This window comes from Myotis daubentonii, chromosome 1 (assembly GCF_963259705.1).
Source record: "Myotis daubentonii chromosome 1, mMyoDau2.1, whole genome shotgun sequence".
Classification (NCBI taxonomy): Eukaryota; Metazoa; Chordata; class Mammalia; order Chiroptera; family Vespertilionidae; genus Myotis; species Myotis daubentonii.
The window spans coordinates 207163617-207189935 of NC_081840.1; the positions used below are offsets into that span (position 1 = coordinate 207163617).

Here is a 26319-nt window from a genome sequence, read left to right on the forward strand (position 1 = left end):
GGCTTGATTGTGGTGATGGTTTCATGGGTGTACATATATTCAAACTCACCAAATTGAATGCATTAGATGTATGCAGTTTTTTGGTATAAGCAATTATATTTCAATAAAGCTGCCTTTTACCAAAAAAAAAAAAAAAGAGAGTTTATTCTAAAGATATAGAAACATGTGGGACTTCTGTGTAAGAACATTCAGTTCAGAATTATATATAACTAGAGGCCCAGTGCATGAAAATTCATGCACTGGAGGGGGAGTCCCTCAGCCTGGCCTGCCCCCTAAACAATCTGGGAGCCCTCAGAGGCAGGAAGGCAACGCCCCATCACACCTCTGCTGCAAAGGGAGTGAAATTTTTTCACCACTACAGGCAGCACAAGCCTTGATTGGCCCTGGTTACCTGAGCCTCAGGCAGCCGCCATCTGAGGCTTGCCTGCACCTCGGGCTGGTCCTGGGCGGTTGAGCAGCCAACATCCAAGGCTTGCCTGCGCCTCAGGCCAGCCCTGGGGGGCTGAGGGGACTGGGGGACTCCAGAGGCAGGTGCCACCATCTTGTGACTGTGGGCACCGCCATCTTTGAGGACATGGCAGTCTATTAGCATATTCCCTCCTTATTGGCTGTGGGTGCCTCCATCTCTGCAACAGCATGAGGGTGAATTAGCATATTCCCTCTTTATTAGATAGGACTAGCGGCCCGGTGCACAGATTCATGCACTGGTATGGTTCTTCAGTCTGGCCTGCACTCTCTCACAACCTGGGACCCCTTGGGGGATGTCGGACTGCCCGATCCTCGCATGCCAGGCAGTCTGACATCCCCTGAGGGATGTAGTAGTGCGCAAAGTGGCAGGCAGCCAGAGAGGAGCCCGAGCTCAGGCCAGGTGCCGCACCATCCCTCCCTGCTGTGCCTGCCGCATCTGCTGCTCGGTAGTGCTGTTGTGGAGGCGGGAGAGGCTCACGCTGCCGCAGCTGCACTTGCCAGCCTGGCATCTGGCACCCGTCAGTCAGCTGAGTGGTGCTCCCTCTGTGGGAGCTCACTGACCACCAGAGGCAGCTCCTGCGTTAAGCGTCTGCCCCCTGGTGGTCAGTGTGCATCATAGCTACTGGTCGTCTGGTCATTTAGTCATTTAGGCTTTCATATATACAGATAGATAAATCTGGAAGCACGCTAAATAATAGTTATAGCCACCCTTAGAGGTTATATATCCATTAACATCATTTTAAAGGATATGTAACAACTTAAGAAAATGCATATTACATGAGGAGAAGAGGGAGAGGAGCAGGACATGATACTATCTATATGCAGTAGGTTTCCTGCAAGGTAAATTTATGAATGTATATAAATGAAATATATGAATGCAATTAACACAGAAGAAAATAAATGGTGATGGTATTATTATAGGAAATTTTTTCACCTTCTAAATAAACATGTGCTCTTTTATAATAAAAACAATAATAATCTTTAAATAACTATCAGGAGATATTTTAAAAGGGAAATAAAGTTCTAAAAGTGTAATGGCATAAAATATATTCCTTGAAGTGCCTTTTAGAAAATATTACATTTAATTTTTTTAAAATCTGTGATTGTCTGTTGATACAAAATTGTGGAGTTTTATTTTTTTCAACAAGAGAAACCAACTTTGACTTAAATAACAGGTCCCTTGTGAAAACATTCCTTCAAATTATAAAGTAAAGCAAAGAAACACCATTTTCAAGAGAGTCATGAAAATATTATGCTATTGAGCAGTGGTCGAGTACACAACAGATTCTGCACAATGCACTTATTTTTGTGGGTCCTAATTTGCGGGATTTTGTTTTCTTTCTAGATCTGGTTTGCCTTTGTTAATGGCTTTTCTGGACAGATCCTCTTTGAGAGATGGTGTATAGGTCTTTATAACGTGGTAAGTCTGAAACATTTGGTTTTTCCTGTTTCGTTGAATACTTTGAGATAAAGGTTCACCTGCCTTTGGCTGCCCGGTGTAATGACCCGTTTGTGTACTTCAGATGTTTACAGCAATGCCTCCCTTAACACTGGGCATATTTGAGAGATCATGCAGGAAAGAGAATATGTTGAAGTATCCTGAATTATACAAAACGTCTCAGAACGCCCTGGACTTCAACACCAAGGTAGGATATGACGTCCTGCCACACATTCGGGGGGGTGGGGGGTAGAGGAGGGTAGGGGGGTTGCTTTGCTGCTTTAATTACTTGGGGCATCTGGTCTCCCAGAACCAGGGAAACAACTCCAGGGTGTCGACCGTGGTGAGTCAGGCTTACCTAAGGCTCTGATATGGACTGACAAGGTTTTTGTTTGTGTTATAAAATTAAAATGTAACTGTGATTCACTGGGACTTGCCAGGCAGCAGGGAACTGGGTCTGGCAGACAGACAGACGTGAGGGTCCCTTTGGCCCCCTGACTGCCGGTCTCGGCAGCCTTGCCCTTCATGGAGGTCGGTCACCCAAGACTGAGCGAGACTTCTTTACATGTGTGAGGTGGTGAGGGGCGGTGGAGCATTCTCTACTCGTTACCTGTTTATGAACTAACTTTGTCCTCTGCAGAGTATTATATTGTTTGTATCGAGCATTACAAATTATAGTCTCTGGGGGAAAAAACCTCAGTCATAACACTCAGTATTTCCAAGCCATAAAAATTAAAATACAAGATAAAATAGCCAGCATTTTATCTAAAATCATATTCTGGGTTTTTATCCTGCATAACATGGCATGGACTATTGTCATCTCTTGTGCTCCCTGGTATTTATTCACCCCAACCACAAAAATAGCTCATTTTCTGCAGTTTCCTTCCCTGCAAGTATATGTTCTAAACTATTTTCTAGGAATTCTAGTTTTGGTTTAGTGTGAGGCAGAATTTTTTTTTTTTAATTTTCTAACAGTCAAGATGGATGTCATTTTGAAACTATAATAAAAGTAACAGAATTGTTCTCATTTAATAGAGTACATGTCTGTTAGCATGTTACTTGATAATGAGATGTAACCTAGATTGGGTGTTTTGAATTCAGGACAGTTAGTGTAGGAAATCTTAAATATTTTTGAAGCTCTCAAATGACATTTCTTCTGAGTATACCAAGAAAATAAAATGAAACAGGTGTTTCAGCGTCTCTAACCTCACACCATAAATGTTGGTGTTGAGTTTATAGCCAGGACGTTATTCATCTTCTGAGATGAGGTCTTCATGGATGCACTGTGCACGCATGGCCAGGTGTACACGTACATACAACTTGATGGCATTATTTTAAGTAACTGAATATGGTTAAGTTTTCTTTTAAAAAAAAATGAGAGTTCTTGGGCTTAAGACCATTAGTTCTGGAAAGTATTTTTAGTAGTCTCTTGAAACTATTCCAATTTGTGATATGAAATGTCTATGCCTTTACTTTTGAATGAATTGTTTTTGGATTTTTTAAAACTTATTTATGATATCCAGTTTGTCTTCAACTCCACCACCTTGCTGGAACGTTCGTTACCTATGGTGGGTATTTTCAGGTAGGCGGCCACAGTACTCTGCGAGCTCTTATTTCCCTGAAAAATTGATCTGAGAGCTCGGCATGTTCAGAATACTGACATATGGACAATAATTCTTAGCGACCTAGACTCTTGTATCAACCTCAGCCACAGGCCCCCAAACAACCGAGGCTCAGGCACCACAGTGCTCCCTCCAGAGTGAACTCCTCAGCCACACACTGGGCCATGGTTCTGTTGCCTATAAACATAGATTCCACAGGATCACCCAGTGCCACTCCTGGACAGCCACGTCCTCGCATGCCCTTTGCACCGTCGCGTTTTTGTGGCCTGGGATAAGCTGTACCGGGTGGTATACTTTTAATGTGGATGCATCCTTCCTTGCAAACTTGACCATTTTTTTTTTTTTTTGGTTGTTTACAAAGTATTTCATTGTCTGCAGAGCCCATGCATTTCAAAAAGGCATCAGATCAACCCAAATAGATTAAACAGGGGCGGGCAAAAGTAGGTCTCCAGTTGTGAGGACATGAAAGAGTTCATTCTTGTAATATTATTTTATTATTTGTCTTCTTCCCTATGAACAACTGTAAACCTACTTTTGCCATCCCTGAACTTCTGTATCCATTTGAGAATGTTTACACACATGAACTGCCCACCATTTTTTATAGGGAGGGTTGATGGGTTTTTCTAATGATTTCAGTGAAGATGCTTTGATTAAACCCCATAGACGTGTTTTAAAATTCAGGGGCAAATGGCCACAAAATGCCTACTTGTGTACACAGCGGTTGCCGTGGGCCCCCAGTGTAGCAGCATTGTTGCCCTGAAGGACGGTGATTACGTTTGTTATGGTAAAAAGGGTCGGAGGTTCTGAGGTCAGGACAGGGGTTAAAGGATTAGCATGTGACAATAAGTAGCGGTCAGGAAAATGGAAAAGTAGAACTAATTTTTCTTGCACCCACCTGTGCTTTCTGTCAAATGAAAACGTGTGGTGATGACATAGTGAGGAGAGGAGACAAAGGTTAATGAGGAACACAAGTTCAAATGTGTAACGTATTGGAGCGTAAATTGGATCATACAATCCAGCGTGGCTGCGTGAACTAACAAAGGGGATTGAAATCACAGTGGAAAATTTTGGGAGGCAGGCAACTTAATTTCTGTTGTTTGAACAGCTTAAAACTATTAATACACGACAATTTATTTAGCATAAGTCTGGCATGCAAGAATCACTTTTTAAATGACAAACTGCGATTGTTCAAAGGGCCGTAAGAATGCTAAACAGTTTTTCTAGAATTTAATCTTTCCTAGCCATGTTACAAAGAGCATACCAGTGATACTGGCTCTCTTGTTCTTCTTAAAATACAATCGATGTACAAACTAATAAACTGTTAAATGATATTGTAACTGTAGAAAGTTTGATGTTGACAGGTATTAAAAATTGTGAAAAGCTTTTTATAAATTCAGTTATACTGACAATGCTTTACTCTAAGGAATTACACAATTTAAATGTAATACCTGCTAGTTTTAGTATATAATATGTGTGTATATGTATAAAATACCTATATATGGAGAGAGACCGAGAGAGAATATGAATGCATCATATCCCTACCATTGAAAAGTTTACATTTTTATTTCACATGGGAAAGAGAAAGTAAGGATTTGACCAAATTACGATCTTTTCAAAACTCTCTTCTTCTGCAATTAGGAATATGGTCCTCCTTAAAAGAATTTCAGGCTCTGCATTATTTTAAATTTTCTTTTCTTTTTCAGGCAGAAATTTAAACTTTTAATGCTTGGTTTTAAAAGGTACGAGAAATTTCAGTGAAGCTGCAAAAACATTTTGCGAAACATAACAATAAATAAATGACCCATGAAGGTCTAAGAGGCAGAAAGTGTCTGTCAGTTCTATTAATTCACAGCGGTGGCCCGACAGAGCCACGTTCTGTGAATCTAGCCCACAGATAAAAAGAGAGGTCAGAGTTCACAGAGCTAGTTTATCGCAAATGGTTCTCATGGATTTTTGTTTTCCCCCAGGTTTTCTGGGTTCATTGTTTAAATGGCCTCTTCCACTCCGTCATTCTGTTTTGGTTTCCACTAAAAGCCCTTCAGTATGGTAAGTAGAAAGGGTACGAATGCTAATAGATGACTTTTTACTTTTTTTTTAGAAAACTAGCTCATTGTCAGTATATGTTAAAACTCATCGCAGTTTCATTATATGGTCTTCCTTAACCTAAAATACATGCATCCAAAAGTCGTACACACTCTTAAGAGTTTTATTATTCCTTTGGGAGAAAGTGATTTAATATATGCAAAGCCTTTCTTCTCTACTTCTCATGTTTTCCCAACTTGCAGAGAATTAAATTTTAGGGCTCTTTTTGTCCTCTGTTGATGCATTGTTTGAAGACAATGGTGCTAATATTTTATGTAGTCTGTTTATTATACCTACGAGGCTTGTATCAAGCTCTTGGTGCTGTGCCTAATCAGACATGCTAGTATTTCCAAGTAGACTTGAGCCGATGTCTTGAATGAGAGTTTTAATCTGTTTTTGCGTTCAGTGTGGAGTGTAAGCTTTTTCTCTGCTTGTGTGGAGGAAGTGGAGTGACTCTGTCAGCTTTGAGAAATGGGATCATGGTGAATTTCCTATACGCATAAAAATGATGAAGTGGCCGCTGTAGAAAAGAGATCTCGGCGTTGCTTAAGCTGGAGCTGCCTTGGGACCCTGAGGAAGACAGCCGGCCATCCGGTGCCTGTGCCCCCAAACTAGCCATTTAAACTCTACCCAGGGGGTTGTCAGTCTCTTGGAGGTACAGGCCATGCCTCGCTGACTGCGAGTTAATGACTGCCCACGGAAGAGGGCTGGCCATGGGTCCTTGCTCACCCACAGTCTGTTCTCCCCCGGCAGCCAGAGTGGTCCTTGCAATATGTACATCAGACCCAGCGTCCCTTTCTCAAAACCCACAGACTTCTGTCACACTCAGGGCATAATCCACAGCCCCAACCTTCCTCTGATTTCCTCCCCCACTTCCCTTCTCCCCATGCCTCTTTGCACATCCTTTCTTCACCCAGACGTTCCTGCCGGCTCTCTCCTTCACTCCCCAGGTTCATGCTCAGAGAGGCCCTCTCAGATCACCTTCATCTGAAAGAGCCACCCCTGCCCCCACTGCCCCTGTCACTATCCCATTGTCGTCTTGTTTCTTCTTCATGGTACTTGTCCATGGAGGTGTGACATTTTTGCTTATTCTTTATTGTCTTTCTCCTCTGCTGGAATCAAAGCTCCAGAAGATGAGGGAATTGTTCGCTTAGTTCACTGTTGTATGTGCAGTACTTAGAACAGAGCCTGGCTCATTGTAGGCACTCAGTGCATTGTCAGCGTATTAACAAGGGCCTGCAGCATGAATGGGGTGGGTGAGTGTTATGAGAAGGCAGCGGTTTCATGCTCTAGTCAGAGATTTTGATCTCGTGTCTTTATGAATTGCTTTGCCAGTGCTGCAGTAAATACTTCTCATTTTCTAGGCCACGAAAATGAGTGTGGTGAGAAATCTAATTAAAGTAGATTTAGACTAGGGAAGCACACTGGGAATTTTTTTTTTTTAAGATATAATTCACATACCATAAAATTCACCTTTTTAAATTACACAATTCAGTGGTTTTTAGTATAGTCACAGAATAATGCAAATGTCACCACAGATGGAATGCCAGAACATTCCATCACTCCATAACGGAGATCCATCCCCATTAGCAGTCACTTCCCATTCCTCTCCACCTTCCTCGAAGCCCCCAGTGTCCACAAATTTTCATCTCTGTGGATTTTGTCTCTGTGGAATCATGTCATATGTGACCTTGGTTTATCCTTGTTGCAGCATAACTCAGTATTTCATTCCTCTTTTTGACCAAAAACTATTCCATTGTCTGTCTATACCACATTCTGTTATCCATTTATCAGTTGATGGATATTTGAATTACTTCTACTTTTTGGAGCCATGGGATATTGAAATCCAGCGTACAATTCGGAATGCCTTGATCTTAGACAAGCTCTCCAGTCAAAGTTTACTTTTTCAAATAAACTTACTTATTCCCTTACTTCAGCAGTTCTCAAAGTGTGGTCTACAGACATCTGAGAATACCTATCTCTTTTTAGTGGTCCATTAGGTCCAAGAGGTCAAAATTTCAGTTTCAAATATTTTGTAATATTATCAAGACATGGTTTATCTTTTTCACCGCTGATACAAAAGCAGTGGCGGGTAAAACTGCTGGTACCTTGGCACAATAGAGATGTCACTGCACTAGCAGTCATTACATTTCTCATTGTCATGCACCCGCATTGAAAAAGCTGTCAAGCCCTGGCTAGTGTTGCTCAGTTGGTTGAGCACCCTCCCCTGCACCAAAAGGTCACCAGCTCTATACCTGGGCAGGTCACGTGCCCGGGCTGCAGGTTTGATCCCTCTCTCCCTCTCTCTTCCTCTCTCTCTAAAAATCAATAAAAACATTCATAGTAACCCAAAAAGTCGGTTTAATTTTAAGAATACCCTTGAAGGCTTCCTAAACCCTCATCTATATTGTTATCAAAGTTCTCTCTTAAGGGTTCAGAGGCCTCCTCCTGTCTCAGTGCTCACAGCATTAAGCTTTGCTTGAACAATTAGTTTGATTTTTTTTTTAATCTCATGGACCCTGAGAATTGGTTAGCAAGTCAGGTTTCCTTCATATTGGCTCATGGAAATGTGTTTTCAATTTGTGACCCATATTCATAGCAACTTTGTGAGACTCCGTCGGTACACTTTTTAGCCTTATTTCTAGCTCCATTGTGTGGCCCTTGGTTACCATTCTTTTGCTCGCCACTTCTGAGTTGATTTATCTTCGAATGGATTCTGAAAGGACCTTGTTTATTTTCTTTTCTTTTCTAACAAGCTTCTCCTCTTTTCATGTAGGTACTGTGTTTGGGAATGGGAAAACCTCCGACTATCTGCTGTTGGGCAACTTTGTTTACACGGTGAGTGCAGGACGTTTGCCTGGTTTGCATGTAAAAGGGAACCCTTTCATATGTGCTCATTTTATTTTCAAATTTAAATGCCTGCATTTCTGGATTTAAGGGTTCGTTGCACTTCCCTTTAAGAATGAAATGAGATGTTTTGATTAGTAAAAGATGGTTCCACATTAGGTTATTAAAATGTCATCTAGGTTCACTGACTTTATAGTACTTTGGTTGCTATTATTTTCAACATTCCCTCTTTACTCTTATTCCTCCCCCCATTTGCCCTTGTTCTCTTCCTTATCCCTTTTTCCTCAGTTTTATTTTACTGTCCTTGTTAATGTTTTTGCTTTTACTATTCTTGGGTGTGTAAGCAGTGATTATTCTAGAGTCTCATGATAACTATGATGGGAGAGAAATCTCCACTCTTTGGGGACATTTCACCAACATCACACTTTCATCACTGTAGACTTCCCTTGACTACTGACGATGTATAAAATTGTATTAATTATAAATATACAATCATTGATCAAGTGCAGTGCTAAGCACAGTTCTTAGTGTTTTATACTCAAATCCCAATAAGGTAGGTAAGTTTTATCAGTCCCAGTTCACAGATGAAGGAGTTGAGAGACAGAGATGTCAAGGAACTTGCCTTGTTTTTTAACTGAAACAGCTAATAAATGATGGAGTCTTGAGCACACATGGTCTGACTCCAGGCCAAGTCCATGTAACCATTGTGTGATCCCATGGAAAACACAGGGCGGTTCATTAAACCTCGTTCCCTTACTTCAGAATTAGTAGCATAGTCACCGACGATGAGGGGTGGTATTTACAGCATATAACAAGCTCTTATATCCTGCTCTGCAGAGTTTTACTGTAAGTTAGGTTACAAAGTAAAGTGTTTAGATTTCTAAATATCCATTTATAGTACTTTTAGAATGATCTTTAAAATTCAGAAAGTAGGGGGCCCTATGCATTAAAAATGATATAAAGTAAAATTAAAGCAGGCTTTAAAACCCAAGTAACTGCAGACATAGCCTCCATCACTATTCATGAAGTGCACAAGAAGCAGGCAGACACGTGCTCAGGGGCCTTGTGGATGGACTGTAAGGCTGTGGAGGAGGCAGGGGTGCAATGCTGACGGACGGTTCTGGTCGTAATGTTCAGCCAACAGCCAATTCACTTGATTCTTGTTAGATGTAAAGGCCTGGGAATAATGTAGTTCCATCATCTAATTCAGAGATACTTGTTCTTTATATATCTCACTTTCAATCATTCTATGAACTATAGTATTTATTTTAAAAATAACATTTTCCCTTGCGTTTTAGTTTGTGGTGATAACTGTGTGTTTGAAAGCTGGATTGGAGACATCATATTGGACATGGGTAAGAGTATCTCTTATCTCAACCAAGAAATGTCACGTTTACTTATGTGTTATTGCCACTTTTTTTGTAGTTTTTCATTCTGACTTTATGTATCCTTTAGCCCTAGTTCCTTCTACAGGTTGTTAATTGTGGGGGGTCAGGGATGGAGGAGAGAGAACCAGGGATTCTTGTTTGGAAATATTGAGTAAAACAAGTTTATTTACCACAAGACTTCTCAGAGCCTTCAATGTATAATTGTATATTGTGAATATCCCAGGAATAGGGGAGGCTTTTAAACTTACAGACAAGGACTTGTTTCTCAGTAGACTGTGTCACAAGACTGGCGTTTGGCAGAAAACCTAATGCAAAATGATTCTGAAGGCTAATAATATTAGCAAAAGATTTGTCCTCAGACATTTGTAAATATCCAGTATGGATAAAACAAGTTCCATTTTAGGTACCTTCGTTTTGAAGCATAGTCACATCCAGGTAGACAGATTTAGTAAAAAAAGAAGAAAAAAATTTAAGTTTGATGCTCAGGGGAAAGATTGGCATAAGAAATTTGGATTTGATTCTCATGGACAAAAAAAAAAATAGTATTCACACAAATGTCTAACATCTTTCAGTGAGAGCATGCAGAGAGAAAAATCAAGGAAGCTTAAAAATGGTAGGGGATTTAAAAAAAAAATAAGAGTGCCCTGGCCGGTGTGGCTCGGTTGGGCATTGTCCCGTGCGCCAAAGCGTTGCCAGTTCGATTCCCAGTCAGGGCATATGACCGGGTTTTGGACTCAATCCCCGGTAGGGGGCATGCAAGAGGCAGCCCGTCCATGTCTGTCTCTCTCTCTCTCTCTCTCTCTCTCTCTCTCTCTCTCTCCCCTCCCCCCCCCCCTTACTTCCTTTCTCTCTAAAAATAAAAAAATAAAAAAGACTAAGAGGAGAGTCCCACAAAGGAGGTAGAGAAAGAACAGTTCCAAATGCCAGGAACCACAGACATCATAATTGTTGTGAGAAAAGATTAGCAGTTAACAGAAGATCCAGTTAAAACACACACACACACACACACACACACACACACACATTTAGAAATGCCCAGAGACACTATCTCATGGATGTAATAAGAAGTCAATAGGGGAATTTTTGAGGGCTTGGTTAGTGCTTGTGTACTCCCGCTACCTAAAGGTCTTTGACTCGGATCCTCTTTCCTCCGCAGTTCAGCCACGTGGCGATCTGGGGCAGCATCGCACTCTGGGTGGTGTTCTTTGGAATCTACTCATCTCTGTGGCCCGCTGTCCCGATGGCCCCTGACATGTCAGGAGAGGTAATGTGTCCTCATAACTCATGATTCAACAGACCTTAAAAAGAAATTCTATTCATGAAGGAACCTGAGTCGTTTGGCTTGGATTTACATTAAATTGGAGCATTTGACCATTTAAAAGCTATTTTTAAATTCCACAGTTGTCATAAATCCTGAGAGAATATTTTAAATGCGGGCCTTTTACTTAAATCTGACTGATCCTTTCATAAACATAGTGGGGACAATAAAGTACCGCTGTCAGGAGCGTGAATCACGTTAAGAATAGCCACATAGAAAATTCCATTTTAAAATTAGAGCATAAATCCACAAAGACATCTTGGATGAGAGATTTGGGGAAATGGTGGGCTTATGTCTTTGGGATAGTCTATCATTTCTTCTGTTATCTCTTATTCTAAAGAAAAGTCCACCATCACTAGATTAAATGCACTTTGAGAGTTGTCCTAAGAACATCAGTTTGGTTTTCATTTCGAAAGAGTTAGGGCATCTGACATTTCAGCCTTATCAGAGTCCATTTTCAATTCTGTCTTTCAGTTTCTTGTTACCCTGGTAGGAGTTGAGTTATTAGGTGTTCATGGGGGAATGTCACAAGATCCCCTTTCCTCCAGAGGAGATTCCAGCAGTAGGAGGGTTTATGATTTCAATTGCAGGAAATTTGACATAAAATGTATAAAAGAAAATGTGGAAAACATTTCAGGATTTCCTGTGACCTCACAGTAACTTGCAAATCAGGGTAATGTGAGCTCCGTTCCAGTGCATTGTTTCCCCATAGTCATGGGAAACCTGTCCAGTGGTTTCCTTACACGCCTTGCCCCTAAGTAGTGCCTGAGTACCTTTCACTTTTGACAGTCTGGTTTGTAGATCATTTTCATGAAATTTTATCTGACAGCATCCTGTTTTTTTATAAATTAGCAGAATGCAGGCACATTAAAAAAATTTTTTTCGTGGTTAAATTTATTAGAGAGCCATTATATACTGCTAGAGGCCTGGTGCACAGATTTGTGTACCAGGAGCTCCAGTGGCACAATCGGTTAGCGCGCGGTACTTATACAGATTTGTGTACCAGTGGGGTCCCTTGGCCTGGCCTGCGGGGATCAGGCCGAAACCGATCTCTAGGTCCAGGGTACGGGTGAAGCAGATTTAGGGCCAACAGTGCCCCAGCGGCAACCTAACCCACAGTGAATCGGTCTCCCTCTTCTACTGGTCAGAGTGTCTGCCCCTGGTGGTCATTGCACCACGTCATAGCCACCAGGAGAATGGTCGGACGGTCGCTTAGGTATATATATATAGTCTAGAGGCCCGATACACGAAACTCGTGCAAGGGGCTTGGCCCTTGCAGCCCCAGGTGCCTCGGCCGACCCTCGCAGCCCCTCACAGCCCTGGCTTCATCCGGAAGGTTGTTCGGAAGGTCGTCTGGACAGTCGTTCTGCTATTCGGTCTAATTAGCATATTAGCTCTTTAGTATATAGGATTACACAAAGCCAGACATATGAAAGAGCACACACTTCCAGCAAAAGTGAAGGCTTCTTTTGAAATATGTACTATGACCTTTAGAAAATTTACAGCGTGTATTTTAAGAACAGAGAAAAGGCTGTGAATGCATCTCCCTCTTACCTTGGTTGCTGAGTCCATCTGTCCTGAAGACATAAAATCAAAGACTGTATCTGTCTGACAGTGCCACTTGAAAAACCCTATTCTTTGTTTTTATTTGATGTGCTCTATTTTTTCCCCAAGGTCAATTCCAACTTAACATCTTTTTCATTAGCCCTCATTTTGTCTCATTTCTTAATATTTTATCCTCAAAATGAATGACAAAAGATGTTGCGATCCAGATAGTGTAAACAACTGTAGCCAACAGCTTCAATGACAAGAATGGGGTCTTTGAAAACCTACTTCTATGACAAGTGTGATGTTTGATTGACTTTTTGCCAACCAAATATAATTCAACCCATGCCTGTAGAATTCCCAGTATTAACCAAACACAAAACCTCATATCATCTCTTGAGGTTTGTGGCGATGCTGTGTTTAATTTGGAGTGAAATGGATGTCAGTACTCCATCACGTTCCTGTTCACTTCACATACACTGGGACGTGCTAACAGGGGTTCTTGTTCCTGTTGTTTTATTATACTGATACTTCGAATATAATATTTAAATAGCTTTTGCTCCATTGAAACTACAAAAATGGATTAACTCAGCACTGGGCTTGACTAGCTTGTCCAAATGTAAGTCTGTCTAATTTATTGAAAGAAAAGAATAATACTTGAAATGTATGTAGTACTTTAGGGCTTGAAAAGCATTTTGATATATATGTGTGTATATGAATGAGCCTCACAGCAGCTCCAGAAAAAGAAGATGACAAGAATGCCACTCAGATGCTCAAGGATAGATATTCTATATTTACCATTTCCTGGGCACTAGGTTAATGCATCTCAAAAAATGTTTATAGCAATATCAATTTTTTAAAATACGTTTTTATTGATTTTTAGAGAGAGAGGAAGGGAGGGGGATAGAGTGATAGAGACATTGATGAAAGAGAAACACTCCCTATTGGGGATCGAGCCCACAACCTGAGCGTGTGCCCTGACTGAGAATCAAACCCATGACCTCTTGGTTCATGGGTTGAAGCTCAACCACTGAGTCACACCGGTCAGGCACAATAATCAATTTTTGAACATATTTATTATATGTAGAATCATTTGTTCTATTACAATCCAGTTAGTTCAGTAAAGAAGTTGCTACCCTTAGGTTTATATTTTTCTAATTTTAAAACTATATTTTAACCTATTTTTCTAATCTTAAAACTATATTTTAACCTAAAGTGTAGTCACATATGCATATAGATGCATATATATGTGTGTATGTGAAAAAATTATTTATATTCCAATATTTATATCTGTTGTGTGTGTGTGTGTGTGTATATATATTAGCATATATAATTGGACAACCATCTTGAATAAAATTTAATGATTCATCTGTTAACTTTCATAGCAAAATACTATTATAATATACTAGTGGCCTGGTGCACAAAATTCATGCACATTAAAAGGGAATTAATTAGAGGAAATATTTTAATATTGCTATTTGCCCTTTCTCTATAATACAAGTGTCAGAGATGAAGGAAAATTAGTAAAATGTATATGACAACCTCCCTCCTGTCAGAGTTTGGGGCACGCCACAGGACCCAGAGTCAAGTCCCCACCCAACTGCGCACACCTCGAAATTGCATGAGACCCAGACCCAGCTGGCCCCACCCCTGTCAAGCCACGCCAGGCGGGGGGCGCAGCCTCAGGTCCCCCAGCCTGGCGCCGGATGGGGGGCACGGCCTCAGGTTCCCCGGCGTGGCCTCAGGTCCCCTGGCCATGGTGCGACAGGGCAATGACTATTTGCATATTAGCTCTTTATTATATAGGATTATATGTTACATATATAATTATATATTGCATGTACATTATACATTACATAAATCATATTACTATTATATTACATATCCTATCTAATAAAAGAGAAACATGGTAATTGGCGTACGACCGATACCCTTTTCATTGGCTAATCAGCGAGATATGCAAATTAACTGTCAGCCAAGATGGCGGCCGGCAGCCAGGCAGCTTGAAACTAACATGAGGCTTGGTTGCCTCAGTGACGGAGGAAACCAGCGTTCCCGCCTGCAGGCCTCTGAGCAGGCAGTTTAAGAAACTCTGTAACAAATACGCCCAACTTCAGCCAGCAGATTGGCAACATTGTAAGCAAAGGCCAGAAACCTACTTTCAGCCGGAGGCCTAAGAGCTGGAGCCAAGCCTCAAGCTAAAGCTGGCCCAGAATTAAAAAAAAAAAAAAGGAAAAAAGGAGCGTTTGGGAGTTCAGTCACCCCCAGCCTGAAAACAGCCCTCAGCCCCTCACCCAAGCTGGCCAGGCACCCCAGTGGGGACCCCCACCCTGATCCAGGACACCCTTTAGGGCAAACCAGCCGGCCCCACCCATGCACCAGGCCTCTACCCTATATAGTAAAAGGGTAATATGCCTCCCAGCACCGGGATCAGCGTGACAGGGGGCAGCGCCCAAACCCCCTGATCGCCCTGCGGCTCTGTGTGTGACAGGGGGCGGGGCCACAACCTCCCTATCCACCCTGCTCTGTGCCTGATAGGGGGGAGCTCCCCCCCCCCACAGGCCCTGCTCTGTGTGTGACGGGGTAGAGCCATAACCTCCCCATCAGCCCTGCCCTGAGTGTGAGAGTGGCGGCGCCCCAACCCCCTGATCCACCCTGCTCTGTGGGTGATAGAGGGCAGCACCCCAACCCCCTGATGGGCCCTGCTCTGTGTGTGACAGGGGGTTGCTCCACAACCTCCCCATCGACCCTGCCTTGAGTGTGACAGGGGGCGGCGCCCCAACTCCCCAATTGGCCCTGCTCTGAGCCCGACCAGGGGCTGCACCTAGGGATTGGGCCTGCCCTCTGCCACCCGGGAGCAGGCCTAAGCCAGCAGGTCGTTATCTCCCGAGGGGTCCTAGACTGCGAGAGGGCACAGGCCAGGCTGAGGGACCCCCCCTCCCCCCCCCGAGTGCACAAATTTTTGTGCACCGGGCCTCTAGTATAATATATTACAATACAGTAATATAATTATATATTATACTAGACATAGTAATATACGTATTATTATCAGTAATACCAGGATAAGTATAAATATTAGCATTCGCCGTAGAGCCTTGTGGATTTTACCCATGGTCAAATCAAGGGCCACGGAGGGGTTTGAGAGAGAGGTGTCATGATCTGACCTATGTTTCCATAGCCGGGCTATGACTCCTGTGTTATGAGCCACTTAGGAGGTTATTGCAGTAACCCAGGTGAGAGGCAGTGGTGGCAGTGGTGGAAGTGGTCAGAGTCTGAACCTATTTTGAAGGTAGGAGAGCCAGTAGGACTTGCTGCAGACTGGCTGTGGGGAGTGAGAGAAGTCAAGGCAGACTCCACCGTGTTAGCCAGGAACACCGTTAGCATTTGGTGTCCTCAGCTCACTGGATCCCCACAGCAAACTTGTTATTATAACCATTTCACAGATGAGAAAACATAAACAGAGAAGTTAAGTACCTCACTGACATCCCACTAATACTAAGTGACAGATGAGATTTTGACTTAGCTACCTGGTCCCCGAGCCCGCAGCCTTACGCACTGTGCCATGCTGCTCTCCGCTCACAGTCATTCCGAGGCACCCATGGTGTGTAACCTGCAAATTAGAAGTGAAGGGCCCATCACTCCCTGCCGGTATTTCAGGGATTTGCACAGAAGAGGAAGTGTCTGTTTTCTGTTTTCTGAGGGCACTGCTCTCTCTAGACATTTCTGTGGTCTTGCTGCTCCTCAGCCCACCCTCCACAGGCGAGCCCATGACCGTTCCAGATGCGTACACCCCTTCTCGGTGTCCACTGCCCCTGCATCTCTTCACGCGTTCACTCCAGCCTCACGGTGTTGGGCTCCTGGAGCCCATAAATCAGTGTTAAGTAAACGATCGTTAAATAAAATTTTTTGCTTGCTTGTTTGTTTTGAACAAATGAGAAACAGTGGGGTAGAGGTGACAGAGAGCCAGATTTCAGCTCAAATGGAACATCTTTCTAACATACAGCGACCCACATGTAACAGTTTCCAGCATCAGAGCAGGATGCTGGCCTCATTTAACCAACCCTTTCTGTGCTGGTCAGCCACCAGAGATTCTTAAGAATTCTGAGCCTCATTTGTCTACACCAGCAATTTCCAACTTTTTTTTTATCTCATGGCACGCAGAAAGTAGCACTATAATTCTGCAGCACACCAAAAAATAAATTATTTTTGCCAATCTGACAAAAGAAATAGGTATAGTTTTTGATTGATTGCCATGAAAATTATGCATGTCACACAAGAATAGTGTACAATAATAACGTGTACCCGGTGCCTATAGTAGTGTATATAAGAATTTCTGGTACCAAGAATCAACCAATCAGGTGCAAGCTTGTTATGTGATGTAACCGATAAGATGCCACTCTATTATGTGACCTAGATATTTATGGTTGAAGACAGGGCATTCACATCAGGCAGCTTTGTGTTGGCTGCTGTCCTTTTTTTATTTGACAACCTAAGGCAAGCATGTCAAACTCGCGGCCGGCAAGTTTGATGTGCTTGATCCAAGGGAAAAGAGGTCAGTGCCCCTGACTAAATAGTCAGGTATTGCATGTTTTAAAAATTCTTGCAGTACACCACCCGAAAATCCCTGGCCTACCCCCACTCCCCCCCACCCCCCGCCCCCCCCCGAGGTTGCCTGCCAACTCCTGAGATTCGGATTCTCTGTGCGTTGTCTTCACTGTGTTCTCCCAGAGTCACACCTTAAATACTGAAAGGGCACAGACTCCCTTGCTCTAGTTAACAGGGTCTCAGGGTGTGAATTAGACACAAATTAGGCATCTTACAGGTACAGGTCGCATGCTTCTATTTTCAGCTGGAAGCATATTCACACATAGGCCTGGGCTTTATAGTCGTTTCCAATGTACATTCTGGGTTCATCTCTGCAGCCTCCATCTGCAGGCAGAGGCATTTTTCTCTACGTGTTGAACGAAAATCCTAGCTCGCTAAGCGGGGGAGGGAAGAGAATCAACAATTATCGCACCCCACCCTGTTCTCCGGGCCCTGTGTTTGATCCCAGGCCTTCTTGTTTTATCTCACGACACTTTGTGGTAAGCAAAGCAAGTGACCCGGAGAATTCACCCCAAGTGGTGATGTGGTTTTTCAAATCCCATTGGTTTTCTCTGAGGAAGGGACTAAATACGTTGGCGTGGGGGGACATTGCTATTCCTACTCCCAGATGGGAACTCTTTCTGTCTTCCTGCAGCCATCTTCCTCGGAGTGGTTCCCCGGGCTTATCTGCTTTTTCTCAGGATCCCCAGGGCCCTGATCATTTCCCTCACGTGAGCCAGGTATCAGAGTGTTCCCGTCTCCTTCTAAAAGTGCCCAGATATTTCATTCTCCTTTTCCAACACCCACCTAACTCCCCCACGCATTTATAGAAATTCCATCTCACTACGAACCCTCGCCTCTTGCCTCTTCTTAACAGCAATATTGGTACAAATAATACCCATCTCATTAAAAAATATACACATGAAAATGAAAACCCAGTCAACCCCCATCATCAGAGAATGTACAGTTGCCACTAAAATAATAATAGGCCCTCCTCCCTGAGGGTCAGTCACAGTCTAGCACTTTTCATGTCATCACTCATTTAACATGTGAGTATTCAATAGCAACACTGTGAGTTTGGCCCTGTTACCTCTTTCACAGACACAGAGTGGTTAACGCGTTCTCTCAAGGTCACACAGCTCGCACCTGAGCTGGGATGGGAACCCAGCCAGAAGCCACCCCCTTAACCACCACTGGCTGTTCCTTTTGCATTTCTTCTCTCACCTTTTCATTCTGCACTAAGGCTTCCCCTCCCCCTTCCCCCAGCCTTATCAACTGTAGTGGCATAGAGGCCTTTTGGTGCCCATGTTCCAACCTACTCACTTCCATCTTGTTGGGAAACTGAGCAGTCATTATCTGCATGTAGTATTGCCGTCTTCAGATGTACTCAGCTGCCATTACCACCGATCGGGGTTTTTTCACCTGGTCAAATAGTTTCTTCCCTTGCTCCAGCACATTCCATGTGCCAGGATTTACCGGAAATGCATCCCCAAATATCTCAGAGTGGAGTGCAGCCTGCGGCTGTTCTCAGTTGGTGGGCAGGGTGTTCCCATTTGGGAACCATTCCTTCCTATAGTTTTGCACTTTGTTTCCATTACAGTAATTCTACATCCCATAATAATGATGCAAATGGTAATGATTAGCAAGTATCGCAGTGCCACAAATTACTGAAATATTTACCTATGAAAAGGGAACTCTGACCTAGGGGTGTGGGGCAGGGAAGTGGGTTAGACGAAGGTAGAAACTATGATAATAAGAAATTATTTAAGAAAGAAAACTAAAGAGGAAATAGTGTCGCAACCTTGGCTGTGACTTTAAATATGTCCCTGTCTTCCTCTCTCACAAATATGGTTGTGATTTAAGAGGAGGACTTTTTTTCAGACCCGGCTTGTATTTTTTCACACCAGCACAACAATTTATGGGGCAAGGTAGGCCCTGGGGAGAAGTGCTGTGTTATATAAACATATGCTGGCCTGCTTTTCCGACTGGTCTAGATAAGGTTACTGGGTATTTTTTTTTTTTTTGAATTTCCAGAAGAAAATCTTTTAGCCACTATGATGACTATGCCAGATTAAAAAATTAAAGCCAGCTACCTCAAGGATCATTTCATATCACGATGAATACCAGAAGCTCGGTATCGGCAGAACTTTTAAACGGATCTTGGCCTTGCAGACCCACGGCGCACGGTCCTCCCCAAAGCGCCATCTGGTTCTGCTCTCCCTGGCCTGGGGGATCCATAAAACTACTGAAGGAAATTGAAGTTAAGGAACGAGCATGTGTTTTACAGAATCTCAGATCTCCTGATTGAGGTTTGTAAAGTCTTTCTGCAAAACAATAAAAATCTTTGTGGAAGCCTTTGGTGTCACCCCTGTAGGAGAGGTATTAATAAAGCACATTAGTGATATGATTTTCCTAACTGCTGCTGTTACCCATTTTACCAACACAATAAATTATTTTACATATGAGGAATTTCCTGGTTAAAAGAGTCCTTATTCATCTCTCAGCCTTTAATTACCTAGATAGCATGTGATAATTTAGTGGTCACATGACCGGCTCTTGCTGATGGAGTGGGGCAGTGTTCTGATATGATGGCCTTTCATCCAAGGTTACTGTGTGTAGCCAAGGGGCCTGGAGGGAGCAGCTACCCTAAGCTCTGTCAGATGTTCTTCAATGAACCAATAGTTATGAGCCCGTCCGATAAAACAGGGTCACAGTCCTCATGCCCCTGACCGTCAAGGAGACAGGCGGGCCATCACAGTTCTTAAGGCAGCTGGCTGTGCGGCCACTCCCAAGCCCATTTTGTAAAGAGAAGCCTGTGTGGAATCACTGCGGAGGAAAGCAGGACATGGATGTGACGGCTGGAATGGTGAACTGGGACACATGCACACATCTGAAAGCTAGAGCGCCCCTTGGAGTCATTAGGAAGTTGGCGTTGCAACTGTAGGCACAGCATCTTTCTCCTACAATGCAGAGCCAGTGGCCATTGAGTGTCTGATGTACACCAGGCTCTGTGTTGGGCACCAGGGGATATAGGGATGACAGACGTAGTCCTTGCCCTTAAGGATCTCATTGCTAATGAGGGGGTGTTGGTGTCATCATATGAGAGATGCCGTAGGTACCCAGAGTGCCAGGGCATGGAAAGCTGAACCAAGCCTGCTCCTAATACGGCCAAGTTTTGTTCTCAGGAGTCCATTCATTCTTGTACTAATTCATTCCATAAGTATGTGGTGAGTGCTTAATGGGTGCTAGGCTCTGTGTCAAGGTAATGGGTTATTTGGGCAGGATCCCCATTAGCAAGCAGGTTGAGGGAACCAGGGGGTGGGAAGGAGAATGGTCACTAAATTAGTTAAATGACGAATGACTAAAGATGATTTCACAAAGGACAAAAGCAGGGAGGTAGGATATTACGGGGCCTATAATGGGTGCTCCAGGAAGGCCTTTTTGAAGGAGGAATAACTAAGCGGAAACTCAGACGATGTGGGGATGGACACCTGTTGTGCGAAGAAGAGCATGTCAGGGTTGAGGAGCAGCGGGTACCCCTGCTCCAAGGCACAGATGAGCCTGGCAAATGCAAAGAGTAAAAGGCCAGTGTGGCTGGAGCAGAGAGAGGGGAAGAGCTCTGTGAGCCGGGCAGAGGGCAGATCTCCCCTCCAGGTTCCGCATTTTAGCTCATAAGACCAGACAGCTTGTTTTTGAGTTGTATGCCAGGGATTCTATGCGAAAAGCTCATGAAAGAAACCATGAATGTCACTACCATCTGCTTCAATAAAGCTCATAATTGGACACAATTTTTGCAAGGAGTGGTCCAAAGCTGCTCTGTTTCAAACCCTCACTTATCCTCCCTAGCCATGTATCCTCCAAAGCAAGTTTATGGCATGTTTTTTTATGTTAAAAAAAAAAAGTAACTACATTAAACAAGATAGGAGTTTACTTCTCTTTAGTGTAAAAGAAGTCCGGTGGAGGCAGGCGGTCCAGGACTGGTGTGGCAGCTAAACAGTCATGAAGGACCAAGTTTCTTCTCTCTTACTGCATCGCCAACCTTAGTGTACTTCCCCCTGGTCCAGAATGGCTGCTTAAGCTCTGACCATTTTTTTATAAATATATTTTATTGATTTCTTTTACAGAGAGGAAGGGAGAGGGATAGAGAGTTAGAAACATCAATGAAAGAGAAACATCCATCAGCTGCCTCCTGCACACCTCCCACTGGGGATGTGCCTGCAACCAAGGTACATGCCCTTGATCGGAATCGAACCTGGGACCCTTCAGTCCGCAGGCTGACGCTCTATCCACTGAGCCAAACCAGTTAGGGCAAGCCCTCACCATTTTGCCAGCATTCCAGCCAGCAAGAAAGGGAGGAACTCCTTCTCATTGAGGCTCTTTCCTAGACATTGCCCACCACATTTCCACTTAAATCTCATTGACCAAGAGTAAGGCGCATGGCCACACCCAGCTGCAGCAAAAGAGCCAGCGGAATATAGTCTTTTGAGCTGGAGGACAAGGCGTCCAGCTAAAAACCAGGAAGTTGCATTTAAGAAGGGGAGAGGAGATATATTGGGAGGCAACTTGAAGTCTCTGACCTGAAAGTAATCAAACAATTGATGCTTTATGAGATGGTTTTTAAGAAGATAGAATACAGCCCTGGCTGGTGTGGCTCAGTTGGCTGGAGCGCCCTCCCGGAAGGTCAAGGGTTTGATACCCTGTCAGTGCACATACCTAGGTTGCAGGTTCAATCCTCGGTGGGGGGCGAGTATGAGAAGCAACAGATTGATGTTTTTCTCTATCTCTATCTCTCCCCCTTCCTCCCTCTCTTAAAAAAAAGGGGGGGCGGAGAAGATAGAATACAGAGCCATCGCAAAGTTATAAAAACTCGTAAGAATAATAAAACAAGTAGACCTATTGAGCATTGAGGCAACTTACCCTATGTTATACATCTTATTCAGTATCATCATAATATTTTAAAATTATATTTCTCATATTAAAAAGAATATTTTGTTACTAATTCTCTACTACTTTTTCTGGTGTTTTAAGTTTTTTAAATAGCACAATAAAGAAGATTAAAATAAAACAAACAAAAAACACATTCTGTTCTTAATTATTTTTACTCCTCTGGAAACTGTAGATAAAGTTTAAATCCCCAGAAAATAACGTTTCAGAGCCACACTTTTCCTAGTGCTCTTGATTCCTTTTTAGAAAGACTATTTTCTTTTGCGTGTTCAGTATATATGGATATAGAGCCAATTTTTACTTTTTGTGGAAAAGTTAGCTTCTGATTGATCCAGTCCCAAGTAGCCCTTCCTCTTTTAATCATTTGTTTTCTTGTTACTCCCTGCTGGAGGGTGGAGATTCAAAGATCATTTCTTGCATCGCACAGCTAGACTGAATATTGGTTCGGAGTCCCAGGGGTGCCCAGCCCTCCTTCAGTCCCTCACCAGCAGAAATATCTAAGGGGAAAGAGCACATAAATGCTGTGATCTAATTTGCATATTTTCTAAGCTTTTCTTTGTTTGGAACAATTTGCATATTTTCTAAGATTGTGTGTGTTTGTTTGGGATAATTCAAGCCAAGGGTTTTCTTTGTCTCTGAGTAATCAAGAGCTTCTGGGAATAATTGCAAACATATTGGGGTTTATCTGAAACACCCTTCTCCTCAGTTATTTTCTGGGTGTTCTGCCTTGTCTGATTTTATGGAGAATGTCATTCATCCTTTATAAGAGCCCAGCTCAAATCAGTTCAGTTGAGATGTATGGAGTGCCTGTGTGCCAGGACCTAGACAGGGTGTCAGTGGCGCAGAAACTGAAAAAAGGGAGGTGTCCTGAGGAGCTTGAGTCTCATGGAGTCAACCAACAGATTAACAGGCAATTAGAGTGGAAGATGCTAATTATGATCGGGGTGCACAGGGGATAGACAACAGAGGAGAGGGTGCGCCCCCCAGGCTCCGGTTTGGATAGTCTGGAAAGGTTTCTTGGTGCTGCTGTTCCCTGGGCTGGACGTGTGAGGAGGGCTTTCCCAGGAGAGAACAGATCCGAGCAGAGCAAGTTTGGGGTTTCTGATGTAAGGAATGTTGGGAGCTAGAACTGAAAAGTTATGCAAAGACCAGGTCCTAGAAAGTTACCTACAAATGTCATGAACATAATTACTTGAAGCCAAAGCGGATGGCTTTTGGTTATGGAATGCACAGCATTCCAGAAAGTACCTGAGGCCACAGAATAAAGATTTGGATCAGAGGACTCAGAGGACGTGAGAAATAAATGCTAGTGGTGAACTAGTACAAGACCTTTTTTCCGTCCTGGCCATTCTACCTCCCTTCTCCTCACCCTACCCCACCCCCACAAAAATTATGTTACTTCCAGTTGTCATACTTTCCCTGTTTCACTGAAATATATCTTTTGCGTGGCTGGTGTGACTCAGTGGTTGAGCACTGACCTATAAACCAAGAGGTCACGGTTCAATTCCTGATCAGGGCATATGCAGGGAGGCAACCAAACAATTATTCTCTCTCATCATTGATGTTTCCATTTTCCTCCCCTTCCTCTCTAAAATCAATAAAAATTTATTTTTTGTATTTATTTTGATTAATATGGAAGGAAGGGGGAGGTAGTTTAATATGCTTAAGCTTTTAATACATGCCACACAGCTTTTTTAAAAGAAAGGACAAGCTACATTAGAAAAGGATAGTTAGGGAACTGGGTCAACCTCTTCTCCCCTCTCCCCAAATCACATAAATATCTGGTTATAACTGCTCCCGGGATAACTCCGAACCAGAACACAGGAAAACCAATCAAACTGTAACCACCCCATCTCAGGAACATAGTCCCAAGGCTGTGGTATTTCAACTTTTAATCTCTCCAAACACTAGATTGTAAGAACTTATTTATTCAAACATTATTTATTGAACACCTGCTCTCAGTAGTTGAGGACTTGGGTTGTGAGAATGTATTTAGATTTACTTCTTCCTCTTACAGAGTTTAAGTATTACAGGAACACAGAGGAGCAACTAGAAAATGGGTGACAGGTGCCATCAAAATGAAAGCCGGAAGTAGGGTCAGCTGACCCAAGTCTAAGGAAGGAAGTGACATCCCATGGGAATATTTGGGAGCAAAGCGGCGTCACAGATGCTAGGGCGCAAGGTTGAGAGTAAGCAGGAACCGGAACACATTGCGAGATGGACTGGCTTGAGAGATGATAGCGGGGAAGCAATCAGAGGTCAGGTAGGAAAGGTCTTGAGATCATATTAAGGCCTTTGTACTCTATCCTACGGTGGCCTGAAGCCATCGAAAGGGTTTCATCCAAGAACCGCTCACATCTGATCTGCACTTTGGAACTATCCCTCTGGCTGCCGTGTGCCGCCGGCCTAGAAGCAGAGCAAAATGAGTCAGTCAGTCCAGCGAGGAGGCTGTTTGGAGGACAAGCAACTCTTGGTGCTGGGATCACGGCAGCAGGGTTGGCAGGAAGTAGATTTCAAAGACACTAGAGCACAACAGAACCTGGTGGTGCCTTGGATGTGGTGCAAGGAGACGATTCAAGAGTAGAGCCAGCCCAGCTTCTGTCTTAGTCGCTGGAGCCATTCCCTGGACGGATGGCACAAAGGAAACGCAGGCCTAGGGGGAAGGCAGTGTGTTCCGTTTGGGACGTATCTGTTTGAAGGACCTGTGTGATGGTCAGGTTCACAGCTGGATAGTTGTGGTTGAAGTACAGGCAAGAGATTTAAGGCAGAGGGAGGGTTGTGACTGGTCCCTATATAGATAATAGAAATTGCCAACCTTCCTAGGGGGTGTTTATGTGATCACAGAAGGCTCCTGAGAGAACAGCAGGATAGTTTACCTTTCCCCTTTATTCAGACTCTTCCCAACAATCCGTTTTCTAATCATATTCTGTGAACAGCGTCACTAACAGCTTGGATAATATTATCTTCGTGCAGGTATGTTACCTAACCAGCCACATAGGGTCCTGCTAGTTTTCACTAATGTTTTAGTGTTTTTAAAAAACCCACAGTGAATATTTGCCTTCCCCCAAATTAGTTCCACGGGGTGTTGGTAAGCAATGTGTGGGGAAAGTGCTCCGAGGTCCATCCATACATTTGGAAATCTTGCTTTAAAAAACGATGAAGTAGGGTTCTTTACTGTGATTTGCCAAAGCCTTAAATGTGCTACTCTGTGCTGGGCCTCTCCGCGAGGGTGTGGCTGGGGTTTGTATATACCTTTCCTAAACCCTGGGCCCTGGAACGCTTTTTAGAGGGGTGCTTTCAGGACTAGTCACCCCAGAAGTTTCATTGGTTACTAACCTACTTGTAAAAGCTGCCCCAGAGTGCAACATGTAGTTCCAGAAATTGCATTAGCGTGTAAACAGGAACTCACGTCCTGTCTTTGATACACGTTGTCCAACGCCTTTCCCTAAGGCGAGTATATTGCTGACGTGAATATAAATTGTCACAGCGACCTGTTTCACCAAACCCCTCTCACCTGTGACAGTGAATTTAAATCGGATCTCATTTGGTTTGGTTTCTTTTCCAAGTTACTGATTACTTGCTGCTGCTGTTGTGAGCACTTTCTGAGGTCTTTTCCTACCTATTGGGGTCTGTAGTTGTTCTTATAAAAAAAAATTGGTCTATTTTTATAAGCAGATACTATTGCAGAATTTCATAAACTATGGAAGTCATTCTTGTTTTTTTGCTTTTTAGTGATGTTCTTTTTGAATTTGTGACGCTTCTACATGTTTATGAATCAGTTCTCTTAAGCATTTATTTCTATAGCTTTCTCACTGTGTTTAAGCTAAGAAAGTCCATATATAAAACTGGAAACACTTAATAATCACTTCTTGGTTTTTTGTTGTTATTCACATTAACTTTTAACCCCTCTGGAATTTATATTCATTTATCTTGCTGTCCTGCTCTCCCCTTCCCCCCCCCCCAAAAAAAAAAACTGTTTTACAGCACTATATTCTAAATCATTTTTCCTTTCAAAATTATTATGCCCATGCAGTCCTTTAATAATTTTTATGAAAAAAATGATCTCTGCTTCCTAAATTAGCA

At 43.1% G+C, this 26319-nt stretch overlaps 1 protein-coding gene across 8 annotated transcripts in view; it reads left to right on the forward strand.

Moving 5' to 3' along the window:
* ATP8A1 (ATPase phospholipid transporting 8A1) overlaps positions 1-26319 on the forward strand; it is a 214241-nt gene that overhangs the window by 169291 nt on the left and 18631 nt on the right. For 5 of the 8 annotated variants that reach the window (XR_009449605.1, XM_059672272.1, XM_059672263.1 and 2 more), the window contains 6 exons: positions 1814-1888; positions 1992-2114; positions 5496-5574; positions 8387-8448; positions 9756-9812; positions 11002-11109. Coding sequence is in view for 7 of the 8 variants with exons in the window: in XM_059672272.1 (XP_059528255.1) it covers positions 1814-1888; positions 1992-2114; positions 5496-5574; positions 8387-8448; positions 9756-9812; positions 11002-11109 (504 nt within the window). In the remaining variant the exon portion in view is untranslated. Of the gene's footprint in view, positions 1-1813; positions 1889-1991; positions 2115-5495; positions 5575-8386; positions 8449-9755; positions 9813-11001; positions 11110-26319 lie in introns of those variants that run through there. The other 3 variants (XM_059672285.1, XM_059672308.1, XM_059672319.1) reach the window with 3 other exon arrangements.